This window comes from Martes martes (genome assembly GCF_963455335.1).
Source record: "Martes martes genome assembly, chromosome: 15".
NCBI lineage: Eukaryota > Metazoa > Chordata > Mammalia > Carnivora > Mustelidae > Martes > Martes martes.
The window spans coordinates 59,773,841-59,795,511 of record NC_137903.1 but is presented as its reverse complement, the minus strand read 5'-3'; the positions used below and the strand labels follow the sequence as shown (position 1 = coordinate 59,795,511).

General features: G+C 45.1%; 1 protein-coding gene across 1 annotated transcript; it reads left to right on the top strand.

Annotated features, from left to right (window-relative positions):
• Positions 1-797: 797 nt before the first annotated feature.
• On the top strand, positions 798-21,072 carry SPMIP3 (sperm microtubule inner protein 3; the record flags this gene model as incomplete). The annotated part of the gene is made up of 3 exons (XM_080825206.1): positions 798-853; positions 6,270-6,365; positions 21,033-21,072. The coding sequence occupies 3 exons, from the start codon at positions 798-800 to the stop codon at positions 21,070-21,072; spliced, it is 192 nt and encodes a 63-aa protein (XP_080681332.1).
• Positions 21,073-21,671: the final 599 nt, after the last annotated feature.

The window sequence follows — 21,671 nt, the reverse complement described above, 5'->3', positions numbered from 1 at the left end:
CAAAGATGGACAGCAGGGTTCAGCCACTACCTTCAATGCACTTGCCTCTTGACACCCAATGCTGGAGAAACTCACCATACCACAGCTTCCCAGCCTTGCCTGCCAGTAGAAAAGTTCCAAGCAGCAGTCAGTGGCCTTGGTCTTGTTTCCGCCGACTGAGTCTCAGTCCAGTCTGTGAGGTGGGAGGAGTCTAATTCCTATCCAGAGCTCTAGGTGCCAGGGATTCTGGGTGTGAAACACAGAGTCTGCAAGCTTATGTAGTAGGAAGGCACCCTAATCAGGGTGAGAACCAGCTCAGTGGTTTCTGGTTTTATTTTACATTTTTAAAAAGATTTATTTACGTATTTTAGAGAGAGAGCAAGGGGAGGGGCAGAGGCAGAGGGAGACAAGCAGACTTCCCGCTGGGTGAGGAGCCTGATGTGGGGCTCAGTCTCACGACCCTGAGAACATGACCTGAGACAAAATCAACTGTTGGACCCTTAACCATCTGAGCCACCCAGGTGCCCCAGTAGTTTCTACTTTTTTTTTTTTTTTAAGCATATCTGTATGTATTGGTTTATGCTTTTCACTTTTTTTTCTCTTTTTTTGCAAAAGCCATGGTTAGTCTATCCACTTCTCAGTTTTCTTACTGTTATTTCTTTCCAGACAGACTTGGTGGCACTAGACAGCTCCTGTGTGGAAATGGACGGTGTGTAGAGTGTGTTCACACAATATGATATGTAGTATGTAGTATGTAGTGTGTGTGCATTTGCAATATCGACCTTCACTCTGTAATATTTTTTAGATTCCCATCCATCATGGCTGCCATCCGGCTTCGAGAATTTATTGACCGCCGCCCAGTGATCCCACCCAGGTAATGTCCTTCCAGACAGAGATGCCATCCAGAGTTGCCCTGGGGCAGTCGGACACCTGGGGGACCAACTTGCTCACCGGCTGCTCTCTGGTTGACAGACAGCTGCTCCCAGAGGTTCCAGTGACATTTCTTTGGGTTTGGGAAAAGTTTAAAAAAAAAAAAATGTCACACTCATGGTAAAATCCAAGCAAACAGGCAACTTCAAACTCCCCAAAGAGGGAAAGATATTGTTTTTTGCTTGGAAAGCCCACATTTTAGTGGGGGGCCCTTTACTCTGCTTGGAATCAAACAGTCTCCTTCACCCTTCTGCCATATGAGGGGGCGGTTGCACAGATTGAAACTAAGTAGGATTTTTATGCTTTCTCCCAATTCGTAGATGGCCCAAGACTAACAAGTCCTAGATGTGTTTTATTGTGCTAAATTCATTGCTGAGAGATAGTGGATAATAATCTATAGATCCTAACCTCGCCTTCCCTTCATAACTGGCCATGGGGTCTGCAAAGGGTTAGAAGCTATGAAATTCAGGCAGGAACTCTCCCATAGCAAGTGACTTTGGGGTCAGCCTCTTTGGCTTCGTGGTTTCAAGTAAGCCTCATGTTTGTTTTAGTATCTAGTTATTTTTAACAATGTTTAGTCAACAAAGATAAGTCCTTCTGCTTCCAGAAATTACTGAAGTAGGGGCAGCGAAAGGATGCTTTGTTCCTAGATACTGTGAGTCCTCTTCGGAGAAGCTCCAGACTACCCTTAACCCACATGAGGAAGAACTGCAGGGAGACATTTCCCCTTTTCTGCCTCCCCACAAGCCCTTGGTCTTTCTGAGTGTGTTTGAGGCCTGTCTTGTCCACTGTCAGGTTACTTAACTGTGGGTCATCTCCTGGGCAAAATGGAAACAAACCTCCCCCAGGTGCTGCTGCCCGGAGGTCTGTGGAACCAAGTCAGAGTCACTGGGCCTGGCCTAAGCCAGCCTGTGGGGAGCCTGAGGGTTAGGGTGGGATGAAGTGCAGGAGGCAGGGGTCCATGAAGTCCTAAGCGGGGGCTGGATTCTGTTCTCTGTGCTCCTCCGTCCGAGCCTCACAAGGAGGCAGGCTGCTTGAGCTAGGCTGGGGACCCAGCCTCCCCACTGTACTCACGGTGGAGCTGGTCCTTGTGGACTTGACGCCATTGACCTCTGCAACAGTAGGGGGTCCAACCCTTCATGAGGTTCCTCAGTGGTACCTCTGGAATGTTCTCTCCCACACTCAGCTGCCTCTCTCTCCCCATCATCACAGCCAACTGCCCACTCCTGTCCTCCTCCCTCCCGTCCTCCAGAGGGCGAGCCATGAAATGTAAATTGGATCAAAGCCCTCCGTTGCATGAAACCCTCCAGTCACTGCATGTGGCATAAAATCTAAACTCTGCTGGGGCCTATACGGGCCCTCCATGAACTGGCCCTGCCCCCGCTTCAGCCTCCTCCCTCCCACTGTCTTTCCTTTGTTCCCCCAACAGGCCCGCCTTGCTCACACCCAGCGCATACTCGCTCATTTCATCTTCACAACGACTGTGAGGTATAGAGGAGAAACTGAGGCATGGAGTAGTTAAGTGACTGTCCCAATCCTAGAGATAGGATTTGAAGCCATAGGTCTGGCCCCAACATCGGTGCTCTTGATCCCTGCACTTGGCTGCATGTCCAGGGAGGTCCGTGGGGTGGGCTCATTTGCCCCCCTCCGCCCACCACTGTCACCTCTGCGGAGCCCACGGCCACAAGCAGTAGTTCCTCCGTGCGCATTTGTTGGAAAAAAAATGAACACGAATCAGTGAGTATCTTGTCACAGATTTGTGGCCTGGCCTCCTGCTGACTGGCAGTCGCTGTGGAAGGCACGGACCTCCTCCTTCCTCTCAGACAACATCAGGCCCCTCCCTACACGCCCAAACTTTGGGGTCTCGTGAGGGAAAATGGAATCACACACTGTCAGGGGCACCTGATAAAATTAAATATTCAAGGGTTCACACAGCTCCCTTAAGAATTGCATCAGATGCAAATGTGACTTGCTATCACCCCCAGGCGACAGGCCCCACTCAGGCAGGGCTGAGGGCCGGGTTGGTCTGCAGAGCACGGGATCCTCCCGAAAAGATTGCTTCATGTGGAGGAAGCACAGTAGAGTGTGAAAGAAAAAAGATGGCGAATTTCTGTCAGATGTAAGGCGGATTTTTAAAACACCACCTGAAGTGGTGTCTGGGAGACCCAGAGGCAGCTGTTCCTTCCCAGAACCATGGCAGCACCTACCACAGATCACCAAGGATGTTCACGTCGTCTGGTTGACTCATGGAGTCATTCCAGAGGGGTGATGGTGTGCCCCACACTTTACTGACGGGGAACCTGAGGATCCCCTCTTCCTTGAGGGGACAATGAGTCTGGGAGATGGCAGAGCGGGCACGGCGTTGTCCCATCGTCTGTGCTGACTTGCTCAGGTCCTCTCTAAGTGACTCATTCCCTTGAGCCTGTTCCTGACTGGCCCAGCGCTTACTCATTGTGTGTGATGAGTTAGTGCCTGAGTGTGGTTTCCCTACCAGATCGTGAACTCTTGGGTAGAAGACAGCATTTATCATCACTGTGTCCCTAGCACCTGGCCCATGGCGGCCGCAGTAGGGCCTTCAAGGGAGAATTGTCTCACTGAATGGAAGGCCGCGTCCATCAGGGCCGCACTATTCCTTCTCCTCTTCCCGTGGTGCGCGACATCTACTTCCTGTCTGCCCGTGAGAGAACCCCAGAGTTCCTAGAGAAATAGCACTGAACTCTTCTGGAAAAAAGCCATCCTGTGTACACGGAGATGACTGTGGATGCCCCACGGAGTTCAGCGGATGGGGTTCGATCCGTGGCTCTGGTGTTTACCGGGCAGGTGACGTTCGGAGAGCCCACTTGACCTCTCTGAGCCTCAATCTCCTGTTCTGTAACAGGGTGTTCGTAATATCTACCTGGCAACGTGACTGGGAATTAGATGAGATCACCTTTCTAAAGCCTGAGGCTCAACACAGACCAAACAGAGGACAGCAGAGTCACTTAGGAGCGTGGGCCACCTCAGGCCTTGGGGCCAGGTTCTTGAGGGATGAACGCTCTTGGCTTCTCCTGTATGTACTGAATTTTGTCCATGGATAAGCCCAGATTTCTGCTCTGGCGACATGCACCTGCCCAGGGGACAGGTTGGCTCTTGCCTGGACAGACTATGTCACCTGAAAGAGCCAAGCTGTCAGAGACTGCTGAACAATGTGTGGGGGGGGGGGGGTAGGTCAGACGAAGCAGGACACCTGCTGCCACACGAGAAGGAAAGACCTTCCTACAACTCGTTCAGGAATCTTGAGAGCCAAGTTAACAGATGGACCTAAGCAGAGCCCGGCACGTCTCCTCAGCCAGGTCCTCTCCCAAGCCTCTCAGGAGAGGCCAGCTACGGTGAGGCCTCTGGGAACACGGGCTGACAGGCCAGGGTGGGCATTGCCCCTCATTAAGCTCCTGCCGGGGAGTGTCTCCTGTTTGAGCTGAAGTTAGTCACATGGGGTGCTTGGAAAGTCTACCCAAAGAGTTGGAGGCAAAAGCCGCCCTTTATTCCCCAAACCATTCTGCTTCTCCACCCAGCCCTCCTTCCCTCCAGCGCCCGCTCACGCACTTCCCCTTCCTTTCTCGACTCCTGGGCCAAAACCCACCAAGAGAGATTCCCCAGGGACGGTGAGCAGGGCTTGTTACCCAGTGCCGGCGACAAAGGCTTCTCCATTCTCAAAACAGCTTTGGCAGACCACATTCAAGGAGCAGGGCTTAGGTGACTCACCTGTATACAGCAGGCACTGGTTATATGCATGCCGGGGAAGAACCCATGGTCAAGACTCAGCCTACTGGAAACGGCCCAGCAACTGTGAGAAACCAGTGTGGCTTTGGAACCCCACCTGGGTTCTTAACAAACTGTAACACGGCCCTAGGGTCATCTCTCCAAGGTAGCGCTTCAGAAACGGGATGGGCGCCCGAGAAAGTCCCTCTCCTAGGCGCTCGGAAATGTCATTTTTTCCGTGTTATTGTGCCAGTTCCTCCCGCTCTGTATGACTAAATCCCTGCTGTTGTGTACTCTCCGGGGCTCAGTCACATCCTCCCAGCCATGGGGCAGGCCCAGACAGCCTGTGATTTTCTGAAAATCAGAGCTCCCCGAGGTCCTGTTTGCCGAGACAGACAGACCCACCCTGTTCACAGTGCTTGCCTTTCATACTTTCTAGACAGCGGGGTTCCCACCAGCCCCCACACACTCCACACGGATCCCAACCCTGGCCACGTCTTGGCTTCTAAAATTCGCCTCACCTAGAATCTCTTCTCCAACCTATTTGCCTACCCCCACTTCCCCACCACACGGCTCAGGGTTTCTCCGTGTCCCGCGTCGGTGATGATTACCATTGCCTCTTGGCCAGTCTCTATACTTCTTGTCCCATGGTCCTCCACTTTGTGGTCCACGCTGCCACTGGCAAAGATCTTTCTAGAATAAAAATGGCCCTAATTCTTTCATCTTCTTAAAAACGCTACCAAGATTCCGTGTCACCTACAAGAGTGGTTCTCAACCTCTCAAGACACAACGCTCCCTTTATTTATAACGAATATCTTGTAATGTTCCTCCTGCTCTTCCGAAATAAAATCTGCAAATAACATAATCCAACTACATGCAATTCGTAAATAACTACATAATGCAGGGACTATAATCTACGAGGAAAAGTAATTGATTATAAAATAAGATGCCTTTCAAAAGGTGAGGTCTGGGCACCACCACACCCTCACCGCACCTCGTCTGGCCTCGCCTGCCCCCAGCTCTGGGGGTTCAGCTATCTGCCCTGAACACCTTCACGCCCAGATACACTTCCTACCCACTTTGTGCCTCAAAACTTCCTCAAAACCCAACCCTCCCCAGCAAGGCTAGGCTTCCTCCTCCAGCCCAAAGCGCCCTCTGCTTTAAGCCTTTCTAGTGCCTGTTCATTTCTTGCATCATACGCTTAATCATCACAGTTTAAAAAACAAAAACAAAACACTCACGAACGTTTGTAAATCTACCCAAAGTAGAAAAAAAAAATCAGCATAAGGAACACTCATTTATCTATTTTCACATTGCAACAATTATCAGCATTTGCCCCCTGGTTTTATATGGCTTCTTCCTTATTCTCATATTTTGAAACGAATACCTGACAAGCCAGATATTTCCTTATGAATCTTGAGAACCAAATCCTGAAAAATGGGTAACAGAAGATACTCCTGTCAAGAAAGAAATTCCATGGGTTTCAAGAGCTCCTTGCCAGGAACCAGGGGCAAAGTGTATGGAATTTCTTATTAGACCTCAAGTGGCGTTCTTCTGTAAAGAACTAATGGTAGTAACTTCTTTTTATTTTTTTTTAATCACCCTTTTACTTTCTCTACTAGTATATTCATCACTCATCAGGGAAAGGACGTCCAAGGATATTACCCCGGGCAGCTGGCAAGAGTCCATTTTGATTCTAGTACGAAGAGACATCCCAGGTGAGACACCTTCCCAAATCTTGGGTCTCAAAAATGTCACTAAAGCTAGAAGGATAAGTGAAAAAAAAAATGGGAGTCTCAATTTGTAGTCATAATAGTAATAACAACGGATAATAATAATAATTGTTATTTAATGGATTCAAAAAGTGTGGAAGGAGCTACACCAAACTGTTAACAATGGTTTTTTCTGAATGGTAAGAGGGTGGTATTTGATTTTATTTTTTATCTTTTTCTCCTTTTTCCAGATTTTCTCTAATGAACATGTATTACTTTTATAATCAACGATAAATATAGAATGTTATGAAATCATCAAAGAAATTTAAGAAACATCATGAGTTCAGAGTTTCACCTTGTTCAAAAAACTTACCCTTTCTGAGACTCAGTTTCCCTCTCAGTAAAATTGTGAATTTGGCCTAAATGGTTTCTGCCTCTCTAGATGCGATTTTTAACAAGAAGAAAAGGAAAAAGTAAAAAACAGTCACTTGGATGTTATTTTCTAGTTTGGAGAGTCTAGAAACCACAGTAGTTAGGAACCACAATTTGAGTTAACTTTTGAAAAGGTTGATCCTGGGCAATTTTAAATCCTTCTCTGGAGTCAGTTGCCTTATCTGTTAGGTAAAATAATTGATGTAAAATTTCAGGACATAGGGGCACCTGGGTGGCTCAGTGAGTTAAAGCCTCTGCCTTCGGCTCGGGTCATGATCCCAGAGTCCTGGGATCGAGCCCCGCATCGGGCTCTCTGCTCCATGGAGAGCCTGCTTTCTCCTCTCTCTCTCTGCCTGCCTCTCTGCCTACTTGTGATCGCTATCTGTCAAATGAATAAATAAAATCTTAAAAAAAATTTCAGGACATAGCAAGCACTCGAAATATGATTGCTATAATTTTGAGTTCATTGTCTAATATATTTTACAAATTTCTTCTCTTAATCTCCTTCACTATGGTCAACTCTAGATTAGCCTCCATGTAAGAAAAAGGGAGCCATGCCATCTATTAAGCAGCACAGAGTCTTAACTTAATAGAAGATCAAACTAGAAGTAGGGTTAGAGGTTATTCTGATGCAGTTACGTGAATAAGCCCAGAGAAGTGCCATGTCTTGTACCCGAGGTACAGTTGGTTGGTGTGAAAGCTGGTACTTGGAACTATGCACGTTTTCTGATTTTCAGTTCAAGGCTTTGTGTTCTAATTTAGTTACACAATAGACTAAACTCTTGTCGAGGGTGGTCCCACCACCAGGGCACTCTCCCCATGGGCTCTGTGGGCTGTGACGACACCCCCGACTCCAAAACCCAGTACCTGAATGTCAGTCCTCCCCATAGGACAGGCAAAGGGAACCTTGACTCTACTTCTACTTGACTCTGACGAGACTAGTGCCCACCCAAGACCAGCCTTAAGGGGGAAACTGAGTGCACACACCAATCAGTGATTTTATTAAGCTTCTAGTTAAAGAGAAGGAAAAGACAAGCCCCTAAGCGCTTTCCACTCCTTCCACCAAAACAAAACAAAGCAAGCAAACAAACAAACAAAAAAACCAGGAAATAATGCAGTTCTTGGGACAAGTCCTATCTTCAGTTTTTGTGGTTGTAGTTTAACTTGATAGGCGTCTCGTGGCTTACCTTCCCCAGATATATTCCTCTACCAACTTAGTGTTTCCAGTATTAGAATCGGATCCTTTGAATGAAAGTCTTATCTTCAGGACACTGATGTGTTACTTGAAAATGGCGACTATTCTGGCTCCATAGATACACCCAAGGCGAAGGCGGAGTGGGCTGCCCGTCCGGCAGGGGTAGAGATCTAGGGACAATCACCAGGATGTGGTTCCGAAGCCAGGCACAGAAGTGACCAGACATCCGGGATGGTTACACAGAACCCAACCTCACAAAGGACTGACCTGTTGGTCAGGCAACTGATGTTTGATCGTTGCGGGGGTGTGGGGCATGCCCTTGTAGAGAAAGGAGTGTTCCTGTCCACCATTTAGGGTAGCCACTTTACAGGACCCGGTGCCTGTTAAGCGTAAAATAAGAGCAAGTAGAGGTGGGTGGGAATTCTAGATGCTTCTCCAAGGTAATGAACCATGGAGCCCCACCAGATACCCCCCACCCCCCCCACTCCCCACCCCCAACGAGTACCACACCCAAACCATAACATTCTCGCCCTTGCTTTTCCTGAACTTTGGACAGAACCTATCCATTTCCGTCAACCACTCATTGAAGAAGGCCCATTAAAATCAAGTTTTTAACCCAAATATGGAATCACAATACATTATGATTATATAGTTTCAGTCACCTCGTTTAAATGTGATGAATCGGGGTGCCTGGGTGGCACAGTGGGTTAAGCCTCTGCCTTCGGCTCAGGTCATGGTCTCAGGGTCCTGGGATCCAGCCCCGCATCGGCCTCTCTGCTCAGCAGGGAGCCTACTTCCTTCTCTCTCTCTGCCTGCCTCTCTGCCTACTTGTGATCTCTGTCAAATAAATAAATAAAATCTTTTAAAAAAATAAAAAAAATGTGATTAATCATGGTGATCCCATCAAGTAAGACTACATCCTACTACTAGATGATTGGGTTTAGATGTTCCTAAATCTCACCCAACATCTAATATTTTTCACACCTAGAGCTGCTAATTTCATATATTTTATAGTTCAAAAATACCCATGTTGGGGTGCCTGGCTGGCTCAGTCGGTAGAGCGTGTGACTCTCAGTCTCTGAGTCGTGAGTTCAAGCCCCACATTAGGAGTAGAGATTACTTTAAAAAAAAAAAAAAAGGAAAATAAAATAAAATTTTAAAATATGCATGTTTATTACAACATTCAGAAAACATTAATAAAAAAAGAATTGAAATTACCCATAGTGTCACACTCAGAGATAATCATGCAGAATATTCCAGATCTACACAAAATGGAATGAATAATATTTTTTTAAAAGATTTTACTTATTTATTTGACAGAGATCACAAGTAGGCAGAGAGGCAGGCAGAGAGAGAGGAAGGGAAGCAGGCTCCCTGCCAAGCAGAGAGCCCGATGCAGGGCTCGATCCCAGGACCCTGGGATCATGACCCGAGCCGAAGGCAGAGGCTTTAACCCACTGAGCCACCCAGGCACCCCGGAATGAATAGTATTTTGAAATCCTTTTTTCCCCAGTTTATTGGGATAGTGTTAACATATAACACTGTATTCGTTTAGGGTGTACAACATAACGATTGAATATATGTACATATTGTGAAATGATTATTACGATAAATTTAGTTTATATTTATCACCTCATAGAGCTATAAATCTTTTCACTTGTGATGAAACTTTTAAGATCTACTGTCTTAGCACCTCCCAAATATACAATACAGTATTATTAACTATAATCACCATACAGTACACTATATTTCCAGAACTTACTTTCTGGAAGTTTATCCCTTTTGACCTCCTTCACCCTCTTTTCCCCATCCCCCAGCTCTGCCTCTGGCAACCACCATCCTGTTCTCTTTTTCTATGCATTTGTTTTTTTATATTCCACATATAAGTGAGATCATACAGTACTTGTCTTTCTCTATTTGACATTTCACTTAGCACAATGTCCTCAAGGTCCATCCCTGTTGCAGCAAATGGTAGGTTTTCTTTCTTTTCATGGCTGCGTAGTATTCCATTTTATACGCATACACAACATCTCCATCCATTCATCCGTCAATGACCACTTCAATTGACCAATGACCACTGTGTCTTGGCCTTTGCAAATAACACCGCAATGAACGTGGGGGTGCAGCTCTCTCTTTGAGATAGGAATTTCATTTTTTTTCTGATAAACACCCAGAATTAGAAATACTGGATCATATGACAGTTCTATTTTTCATGTTTTGAGGAACCCACATACTGTTTGCCACAGGGCTGCATTGGTTTGCATTCCTGCCAACAGTGCACGAGGGTTCCTTTTTTTCTTTTCTTTCTTTCTTTCTTTCTTTTTTTTTTTTTTTTTTTGCCAACACTTCTTATCTCTTGCCGTTTTGTTAACAGCCATTCTAACAGTTGTGAGCTGATAGCTCCCTGTGGTTTCCATTTGCATTTCCCTGACAATTAGTGACTTGGAGCCCTCTTCATGAACCTGTTTGCCCTCTGTACATCTTCTTTGGAAAAACAATGTCTATTCAGATTCTCTGCCCATTTTTTAAACATATTGTATTTTTGCTATTGAGTTGAAGGAGTTATTGAGGTATTTTGGATATTTAGTCCTTATCAGATCTATGATTGGCAAATATTTTCTGCCATTCTGCAGGTTGCCTTTTTATTTTGTTGGCTTCCTTTACTGTGCAATAAAAGCTTTTTAATTTGATGTAGTCCCATTTATTTTTGGTTTTGTTGCCTTTCCTTTTGGCGTCAAATAAAAAAAAAAAAAAAAATCCTTGCCAAGACTGATGTTAAGGAATTTACTCCCTATGTTTTCATCTAAGAGTTTTACGGTTTTAGGTCTTACCTTCATGTCTTTAACCTATTTTGAGTTGAGTTTTGTGTATGTTATAAAATAGTTTTATCTGTTTCATGTGGCTTTCCAGTTTCCCAACACTGCCTGTTGAAGAAACTATCCTTTCCCCATTGTATACTTTTGGTTCCCTTGTCATAAATTAATTGACTCCATAGATGTGGGTTTATTTCTGTGTTCACTGTTCTGTTCTGCTGATCTATGTGCCTATTTTTATTCCAATAGTATACTGTTTTGATTACTGTAGTTTATCATATGAAATCAGGAAGGATGATATCTCCTCTATGTTCTTCTTTCTCAAGATTGATTTGGCTATTTTGGTCTTTTATGGGTCTATACAAATTTTAGGATTCTTTGTTCTAGTTCTATGAAAAATGTCTGGAATTTTGATAGGGGTTGCATTAAAAATGTAGGTTGCTTTGATAGTATGACCATTTTAGCAATATTAATTCTTCCAATTCATGAGCACAGACTATCTTCCCATTTATTTGTGTTTTCTCCCATTTATTTTATCAATGTCTTATAGTTTTCAGATTACAGATCTTTCACCTGGTTAAATTTACTCCTAAGTATTTTATTGTTTTGATGCAATTGTAAATGGGATTGTTGCCTTAATTTCTGTCTGATAGTTCCTTGTTAGTGCATAGAAATGCAATAAATTTTTGTATATTGATTTTGTATCCTGCAACTTTACTGAATTCCTTTATTTTTTAAAAAATTTTTTGAATATTTTATTTATTTATTTGACAGAGAGAGACACAGCAAGAGAGGGAACACAAACAGGGGGAATGCGAGGAAGCAGGCTTCCCACTGAGCAGGGAGCCCTACACGGGGCTCAATCCCAGGACCCTGGGATCATGACCTGAGCTGAAGGCAGATGCTTAACAACTGAGCCACCCAGGTGTCCCTACTGAATTCCTTTATTAGTTCTAACAGGTTTTTTTGTGGGTCTGTAGGGTTTTCTACATACAATGATGTTATTTGAAATAGAGACAGTTTACTTGTTTCTTTCCTATTTGGATAATTTTTATTTCTTTTCCTTGCCTAATTGCTCTGGATGGGACTTCCAAAACTATGTTGAATAAAAGTGGTGAGAGTGAGCATCCTTGTGTTACTTCTGATCTTAGAGGAAAAGCTTACAGCTTTCTACCTTTGAGTATGATGTTAGCTGTGAGCTTGTCATATACGGCCTTTCATTACACTGAAATATGTTCCCTTGATACCCACATTGTTGACAGTTTTTTAAAAATCACAAATAGATGTTGAATTTTGTCAAATTTTTTTTGCATCTATTGAGATGATTGTATGGTTTTTATCCTTCAATTTGTTAATGTGGCTTATTTTGTTGATTGACTTACAGATGTTGAACCATCCTTGCAGCCCTGGAATAAATCCCACTTGTTCATGGTGTATGATCCTTTTAATGTATTGTTGAATTCAGATTGATAATATTTTGTTGATTGAAACCTTATTCTTTATAATAGTTTTAAGATCATTCACATCCCATATAACACATCCATTTAAAGTGTTCAATTCATGGGGTGCCTGGGTGGCTCAGTGGGTTAAAGCCTCTGCCTTCGGCTCAGGTCATGATCTCAGGGTCCTGGGATCAAGCCCCGTGTTGGGCTCTCTGCTCATCAGGGAGCCTGCTTCCTCCCCACCCCCGCCTGCCTCTCTGCCTACTTGTGATCTCTATCTGTTAAATAAATAAATAAAATCTTTAAAAAATAAAAATAAAAAAAATAAAGTGTTCAACTGAAACCTTTGTTTAGACCTAATTCTGTATTGCAGACTCTTTCCCATCTCAAAATTTATAATTCAGCACCACTTTTAGCGGTGGTAGGGTAGTCTTCCATATATTCATATCATTTTCTAAATAATCTCCCTTTTTTTTTCACATGAAGATTGTGTCCATTCTTTTATGATCATAAAATACTTTGGTGAGCATTCTAGGAGCTAAGTCTTTGCTGACATTCCTACTTCCTGGAGTTGCTGTGACAAGGTACATGCACATTTTAAGGATATCAATACTCATCACCAAAGTATTCTCCCACAAGTTGCCCAGTGAACGTGTACTCCCAGAAGTGCGTGAAGCTATTCCCCCATTATATACTGATTCTTCTTTATTTTTACCTTCAGAGGGTAGTTATCTGAGTGGAGATACAGGAAAGTTTTAAGTGATTTCAGTATACTGAAAAATTACAACGGGAAAGGGCATTGGGGGAGATCTGGAGTACAGGAAGTAGTCACGCACGAGCAGACCCTACAGAAGTTTTGATGCGGGTCACCTTCTGTAACCTGTGATCGGGCAGGAGGAGGGATGTCAAAGCAGGGGAGCAGGGAACCAGGATCCCCGAGCCACCCACTGAAAACTGCTGGGCTGACTCTGGAGCTGTGGAGTCTGGCCAGTGGCATCTCGGTAGCCTCCTGGCCACTTCCAGAGAATGGCTCTCGGCTGATGAGAACATGGAATGCTTTTCTTCTACTGGTGGTCAGTAAGCTCTTTCTATTTTCATTCAGACCTCTCATAGACTTGACAATCCCACCCCAGAGAAAAAGTCTGATTCAGCCTCAACTAGACCAACAAACTCTCATTCGATATATTTGTTTCCGAAGACATTCAAAGCCCGCTGAACCATGGTATAAAGAAACCACCTACCAAAGAGACTATTCTCTGCCATTTTACAAGATGGGTAAGTCAGGTCAAACACTCTTACTCTCTGAGATCAACCTCACCTCAGATGAGCCTTTCTCATGGGTTTGCTGCCATCAGGGACCAGTCAAGTTGGGGGAAAGTGTTCGTGTGTGCCTAGTGCAGGAAGAATTTTGAGACTGAACCAAGGCTGCTTCCTCCTCTCCTCTTTTTTCTAGCTCCCTATGGAATCAAGGATAAAAATGCACAAATGTTTTTGGTAGGAAGCAAGCTCAAGTGTGACTATGTCTCACTGAGCCCCTTGTTACTCAACAGATTCCTTATTGTGCCTAAACGTATTATTAAGGAAAATTTTTTTCTTTCTTATTCTCCCATTTTAAATGGCTTTGTGACAATTATTTGACATTTGAAGACATATTTCAAAAATTCTAATTTCTGTCTATGTTGCAACATGTGTGAGTATGAACAGCCAAGCCCCCCTGCCATGTGACCCTGGGGGTACACGCGTGGACACTGATGTAGACATTATTTGTATTCCTATTGTCACTGATGCTTTGAATTTTAGCAAGTGGGAGGAGTTGCTGCATTGACAGACTTTCTAAATGAGCAAACCTCACAATTTCTGGGGGCTCTTACACTGTGGCAGACACATATTTTGTTCTCCTAAGAGCTTTAAGGTGTTATTGCTTACCTCATTTTACAATAAAGGAGATCAAGTTGCAGAGACAACTAATTAAGCAGCCCCAGATCACAACCCAGTAGGTGGGAGAAGCAGAATTCAGACCAAAGCCATTTGAGATTTAGAATTCTGTGCTTGACCCTTAAGCAACACTGCCTTTGTCACAGCTGAGAGTCATTCACATTACTATTTATTTAATAATTTTCTTTCTTTTTGCTTGAACAAGAACAAGGAAATATGTAGAAGGATGGTGGGGGTGGTGGCTAGGGATGAGAAGGATAGGCCTTTCCTTCTGTTCTCGCCTGTAAAGGGCAGCAGCCTAGATGGAGCGCTAGGCCAGAGATGGGGTTCAGGTCCCAAGGGAACCAAGGATACCAGCAACCAGGAAGACGGGAAGCAGACGGAACCAGGCATTCTCCAGACAGTGGAGCCACAGAGAGGGGGCAGTGAAAGGAAGCCGGATGGGGCAGAAATGGGCAGGAGGCATCTGGCATAAGCTGGAGTCTGGGAGGGGAGAGGATTGGAGGCTGAGAAAGGAGCTGAGAGAAGAGGGAGCTAGTAGCCAAGATAAGCTCATTTAGGGAAGGAGGTGCCAGGAGGGAGTGAGGGATGGTGGAAGTGGGGATCCCCCAGGGGGTCCCGGGAGGGCTGTATTAAAGAAAGTTGGGGTGGGTGGGAGTGCATGTTAGGGGCTGAAGGGTGAGGCCTGGGGGGAACAGAAGCCCCCAGGTACTGAGCAGCTGGAAAGAACTGGTGGTCAGGAGGTGTCAGTGGGGCTCCTGTCCCCCCAGAAGTGGCTAAGCAACTTGCCCTTTCAGGACTGACTGAGTAGGAAATCGTCTTCCCTCCCACGTGGGAATTTGGGTGGGCCTTGAGTTACCAACACGATAGTAAACAGGACCCTCTTTACAACCGCAGGTTTTCTCCCATGCTTGTTGTAGACAGTTCCTAATTCTTTCCAAACCTACAGCCCCAGGTGAGTGTTTAGCAAAGGAGTTTGATATTTACCATCTCCTGTGTCCCTAGCACCGTGCCGGGTGCCAGGGGAGGAGGTGAACCCAGGTCCAGGCTCCGACCTCAGCCACGGGAAGTTCCCAGTCTGATCGGGAAGACGAAGCAACCACCAGCCCATCACTGAATGGTTGAGAAGCAACTAGCGGGCTAGGAAGATGGGGTCTAGAACATGAGGCCATGGGGACCCAAGCTGGCCCCCGCTGGATGAGTCTGAGACAGAGGAGTGGGGCACACTGCAGACAGGGACCCTGCAGCTAGAGAGGTGAGCCTTGTGGAGGGTGGGGGAGCAGGGAGCATGCCAGACACGAGGACGCTGGCCGGTCTGGGCCAGGCAGGAGGAGGAGGAAGTGGGGGATCCCATGCAGTTGGCAGAGTAGGACAGAATGGCCGCAACTGAAGAGGAGTTCAAGGAGGGCGTCTGGGAAGTTTCATTTGGACAATCAGAGTCATCTTGGGACCCGTCAAGGGAGAACCCAGGTGGCCTCGGAGGCTGTTGGTGGGTCGGCCTGCTCAGGATGGGTTGGAGAAGGCACGACTACGTTGGCAATCAGGCAGGACGGAGCCGTGGAAGTGTGGGCAGGACTCGGGCCTCGGGGGCCGCTGGCCTGCACATTCTAGCTCTGCAGTGTTGAGCAAGACACTCAGCTCCTCTGAACTTGCCTGTGCCTGTGTAGAGTGGAGATTCAACGTCTATATTTTAGGATAAATTGTTTCTATTTAAAGTATCTGTCCTGTGCCGAGAACTGTGCTAAGTGGTATGCACACGTGTGTCCACACTCATGGTTGCCATGAGTCTTAACAGCCACCGTGAAAAGAGGTATTATTATTTACTGCCTGTAGCAGAAGAGAAAGCTGAGTCTTAGAGACTTCAGGAAACTTCCTCCAGCTGGTAAGTCGTCAGTCCAGGTCATCCAGATTTGTCGCACTCCCAACCCTTGCTCTTGAATTGAACTGAGGAGGCTTCGTGGGAAATGGGAAGTAGACTCATGTGGTGTAGGATCTGGAGTGAGAAAGGACGGTATTAAGAGAGAATTCATGAGAGAGGAGAGAGAAATTAAAGCTCATTGCTTTCCACGCCTGGCACAATTCTCGGTACCTCTGATAGAAAGAACCGTTTTCGGCAGAAGTGTCAAATTGGCATCCATAGACAACTGAGAATAAGGTGCTGGAAAGCCCAGGCAGGAAACCAAAGACAGAAACAGGGTCAGACAGTCCCCTCCCCTGGGAGGTCTGAGGCTTAACCCATTCAAGAGGTAATTTATGTTGAAATATTCACGGCTCCAGTCACTGAACCACGGATTGCCTGTGCATTGGTTATCTTTCCTGGGGTAACGTAGCATTCCAAGGCCTAGTGACTTAGAAGATGAATGATGATGATTTCTATCTTTTAGCTGGGCAGTTCGGACTCAGGGTCTCTCAAGGGGTCAGCCAGATGTCAGTGAGCCCTCTATCATCTGAAGGCTTGACTGTGGCCGGAGGATCCATGTCCAAGGTGGCTCATTCACATGGCTGTCACTCATACGCTGGCTGACATTGGGGGTCTTGGTGCCTTTCCAAGTGGGCTCCCCACAGGGGTGCCACGGATCCTGTCCTGGAGTGGCCAATGAAGGGGGAAATTACAATGCTTTTTATGATCTAGGCTCAGAAGTCACACACTGTCACTTCTGAGGTGTCCTACCAGTCACACACAGCCAGCCCTGAGGCAGTGTGCAAGGGATGATATAAGGCACGGATGCAAGGGGGTGAGAATTACTGGGATCCATCTTGGAAGCCGGCAACCGTAAGATGATTCACTCATCGGCACCCATTATGAACTAGCCACTGTGCTGGCTGGTGGGGGTTGACAAGATACCTGCTCTCAAGGAGCTGACATTCTTTGGGGAGGGGGTGAGGTATAGAGCATAACCAAGGACATTTTAAAAAAATTATAGACTGGGGGTGCCTGGGTGGCTCGGTCGTCAAGCATCTACCTTTGGCTCAGGTCATGATCCCAGAGTCCTGAGATCGAGCCCCGCATCGGGCTCCCTGCTTTGCAGGGGCCTGCTTCTCCTCCTCCCACTCCCTCTGCTTTGTTCCTTCTCTAGCTGTGTCTCTCTCTGTCAAATAAATAAATAAAAATCTTTTTAAAAAATTATAGACTGTAGTAGGGCTGTAAGGGAAATAAGCAGGGTGATAAGCGCGGCTAAGGGAAGTTACTTTTAATAGTGCAGTCAGGGAAAAAACCTCTATACGGTTTTAGCTGAGCCCTGGAAAATAGCAATGAGTCACATGAAGAGCATTTAAAGGAGCAGTAAGCGTGAAAGCTTGAAAGCAGGAAAGGCCTCGACATGTTTGAGGAACAGAAAGGAGACAGCAGAGCTGGCGTGTACTCAGTGAGGGTATGCATGGTAAGATGCCCGGGTTCCACTCCAAGCCCAAAGGGAAGATCTGAACGGGTTTCGAAGAGAGGAGGGCCCTGTCGTTTGTATTTTTAAAAGATCACTCTGGCGGCTGCTAAGACCCTGTTTGGAGATGAACAGGAGGCAGGGCAGGCAGACCAGCGAGGGAACCGTTTACTAGTTTAGAACAGAGATGATGGCAGCTTGGAGCAGCAGGGAAGACGAAAAAGAATGAATGGATTCCAGAGATATTTTGGAGGTGACATCAGTGGGGCTTGGTGATAGATCTGCTGTCGAGAGCACTTTGATTCATTCATCTGTGTTCTTTCAGTAAATAATTTGAGAGCCTACTCGGATGCCAGGCATTGTGCAAGGTTTTGGCAATACCACATCAAGCAAAAATAGACACAAAGTTTCTACGTTCAGGAAGCTTCAGTGGGGAACGAGGAGAGAAATAAGCATACAATTTCACCTGCCATAAATGCTAGGAAGCAGAGTTTATGTGATGCCGTAGGAGCACTTAACAAGTCTCTGAGGAAATGATGAGCTAGAAGTTCATCAGGCAAGGAGTCTGGGAAGAGCTTCCTGGCGAGTACGGCATGTGCAAAAGCCCTGTGGTAGGGGCGTGACATGTTTGAGGAACTAAAAAAAAAAAAAAAAAAAAAAGTACCAAAGAAATATACGAAAGCACAGAAGTCAGGAAGGGTGGCGCTGGCTGAGGCTCGAACAAGGAGAGGGTTTATAGGTCATTTTCAGCTGTGACACCTCTAGGCTGAGATTAATGGGAAACCAGCAAAAAGTTTGGAAGGAGGACAGAGGGGCCAAGATTAAAAACACATTTTGAGAAGATTGCTCTAACTGTGGAGAAGGAAAAGGAGGCAGGCTGGGGAGTCGGGTGGGGCAGAGATCGAACAGGGTGAGTCAGGAGGCCATGGCAACGGTTAGGCTAAATGTTCTTAACCTCAGTGACATCACTTTTCGCAATCCCAATGCCCAGGACAGACCCAGACCATTCAAACCAGGATCTCCCGCTGGGAGAGGGTGGTCCCAGGCATCAATACCTTAAAAAACTTAGATTAACAGATTAATCACCATGCAGCCAAGTTTAGGAAGCAGTGGTTTGGCGGCTGAGGATAGCTGGGAACAGCGGAGAACTGGATGGATTTGCCAGATACTTGGTTGGCCATTGTTTTGTAAACAACAGTCAGGCAGGCGAGACCCAGGAGAGAGAGGTCGTAAATCTGAGCACTGAGAGCAAACACAGCAGGGGCTCAGTCAAGCATTTGTTGGAATCCAGAAGCTGACTCCTTGAAGGAGTCTTTTGGGGGAAGGGCTCCTCACGGAGTAAGATGGTTGGTAAGTTGTGGATCAAGGTGGCGGGTTTTTTTTCTCTTGACCATCTGACCAGCCTTTGTGATCAGATTTTAAAGGCAGGGCTTAGGACTGATTTGCATTTCATGGTCAGTTCTTATTTCTTTTTGGGAATTGGCGAGAAACAGATTAAATAGAGATCGTGATAGATCACAGTTATTACGCAAGAAATTCTTCTTCAGTAAAAAATTCCTCCTCGGGGCATAGGGTCTCGTTCATTTCTTTAGGGAACATTTAGGCAGCACAGACTATGGGCAAGACACAGTGTACGAAATGAAGACTTTGTCCTCAGAGAACTCGAGCTTGGGAGGACAGGATGGCCCCTCAGACAAAAATTGCCCTTGTATTCCTCACCCTGGCACCAAATACTTCAAAGAACTCATTCTTCAAAAATAAAATATATGTTCTCAATAGCAGTGTGACCCTTAGATTCTCTGAACTTCCGTTCTCTCATCTGCGAAAGGATAAAAATAGTATCTACCTAAGAGAACTGAGATATCCATGTAAAGACTTTAGCATTCTGCCTGTAACATTTATAACCCTTCAAAAAAAAGTTAGCCATTATATTATTACTGATCAAAGAATCAGCACGTGCCAAAAAACAAAAACAAAAACAAAAAACCCAAGGCAATGGAATTGTATCTTATATAGGGATTACGTTCTAAAACCAAGGCCTAAGGTAATAATCACACAGAATCAAGGTTATCCTTGAAAATCTCTTAAATTGTTCAAAGTGATATTAAATGATATTAAATTATTAAAGTAGCTGGAGTAAATGGGATTCCGCAGGTTGATTAAATTTTCTCTGTAGTTCTCAAATAATTATTCATTTTGTTTTTCGATGATGACTTTCAAAGACGTCACCCCCACAATTCCACATGAACAATAACTTCACTTTATCAAATGGTAAGGAAATCCCAAAAATCATTTCACACGTCCTTTCCATAGTATTCCCCACCCCAAATTTGCATAGCATTTTTCAGGCTCAAGAGCATCTACTACTGTCTGTGGGCATGGAGAGTCAGAAGGAATCCCCACAAAAGTCTGTTGAATTTACCTCGTTAAATGAATGGGTCATTCCGCTCCGTGGCAACTCTGACCAAGGATCACTGAGGCTGGTGAACGGGATTCCTCACACTCCTAAACCACTTAGGTATATTTCCCTGAAACACAGTGAAACCCTCCAGAAGGTCCGAGTTGCTATGTTAACCCCACCGTAAGCCTCGGGAAGTCAAACAGTTACTTGCTACGGACAGGTACACACTTTACTAAATTCAATTTAAAAATCCTTCCAGGGATGGCATTTCTGGTCATACTCCAGGGTTCAATGAAATGTTATCTATTCTTAATATCAAGAAATGTTTGTGTCTTTCGGTGCTATTGACGTGCTGTGGCCGGTGGAAGAGAGCAGGCCAAGGATCAGGGACTTTAGGGCCAAATCATCCTGGGTCGGGTCCCCTCCCAATCCTATGAACTTGGCCAAGTTCATTAATCTTTCTTAGATGGTGAAACTATGGGCGGGTCTGTGAGGATTACTGTGGATATTAACGTAAGTAAAACACTGAAAACAGTGCACAGCATTACACATAATATTTGTGTTATGATGGTATCATTGAAATGCTCTGCTTTTTGGTCCATCAAGATGATTGACGTATTTAACCCCCAGTCCTCCTTGAAAGCTCACCTTTGGACAGCAGAACTGTCTGTGACTGTAGATAGAAGGTTCTAAAGTACAAGGGAACTCCAGTGGGTATGACTTTAGGTATGGTAACAACTGAAGTTTGACACAAACATCACACAAAATGATTCATTACTAATGTAGGGTTTAAAGCGTGTGGGGGTCTAAAATTAGGATGTCAAATGCCAATTTATATGGGTGATTTAATTTTATTTACATTTGAGCCTAATTCAACGGTAGGCCTATTGATCAGAGATTGAAACACAGAAATAATCTTTTGAGTATCGAGTCCTTTTCTCCCCCATCTTTTACATATATTCATTTGTCTTAAATCCACCAAATTATTTTGTTATTGCACATAATTGTTGTTGACCATATGTTAAAATTTAGGGGTGAATGGTCTTAAAATAAATCATTACTTTGTTTTAAATTTCAGATTGGGACCAGAAATTAGCCACAATTTCATCGAATCCTAGACCACTAAATTCACTGCCAGAGTTCTACTGTTGTGAAGACAGGCTGCTTTGAAAGAAAACCTTTTAAATTTAACAGAACAATGGCACACGGACAAAACAACATTCGGAGTTCCTAGTTGACTCCTTTAGATTAAAAGAATAACAGAACGACTTTTGACTTAAGTGTGTATCCAGATGGCTACAATCCTGAAATATTTACCTGTTGCAAATTCTTTTCAGAATAAGGTGATCAGCCTAGGGCAGGGAATCAAGAGTCAAGTTTAAGAGAACTTGCCATCTGTTCGCACATCAGCCCCAACACCAGTCTCGTTGCTGGTGCTGACAAACCATCGTAACATATAATCCAGCAGTTATACGGGGGACCAGGTAAGAATATTATCCATTCAATAACTGCATCACTCACTGTTGGGGAAAAAAAAAGAAAAAGAAGAACTTGGGGATGTAGCCAAGAAGGAAGACTGCCAACACCACAGACCCTAAAGTTGTTGTGGATGTAGTGACCTCTGAGACTGGTAAAAAACAAAAGAATTAATTAAAAGTCTATACATAGAGAGTGAATACGCCTATCTGAACAATTGGGCATTGATTCCCCAGGCAAA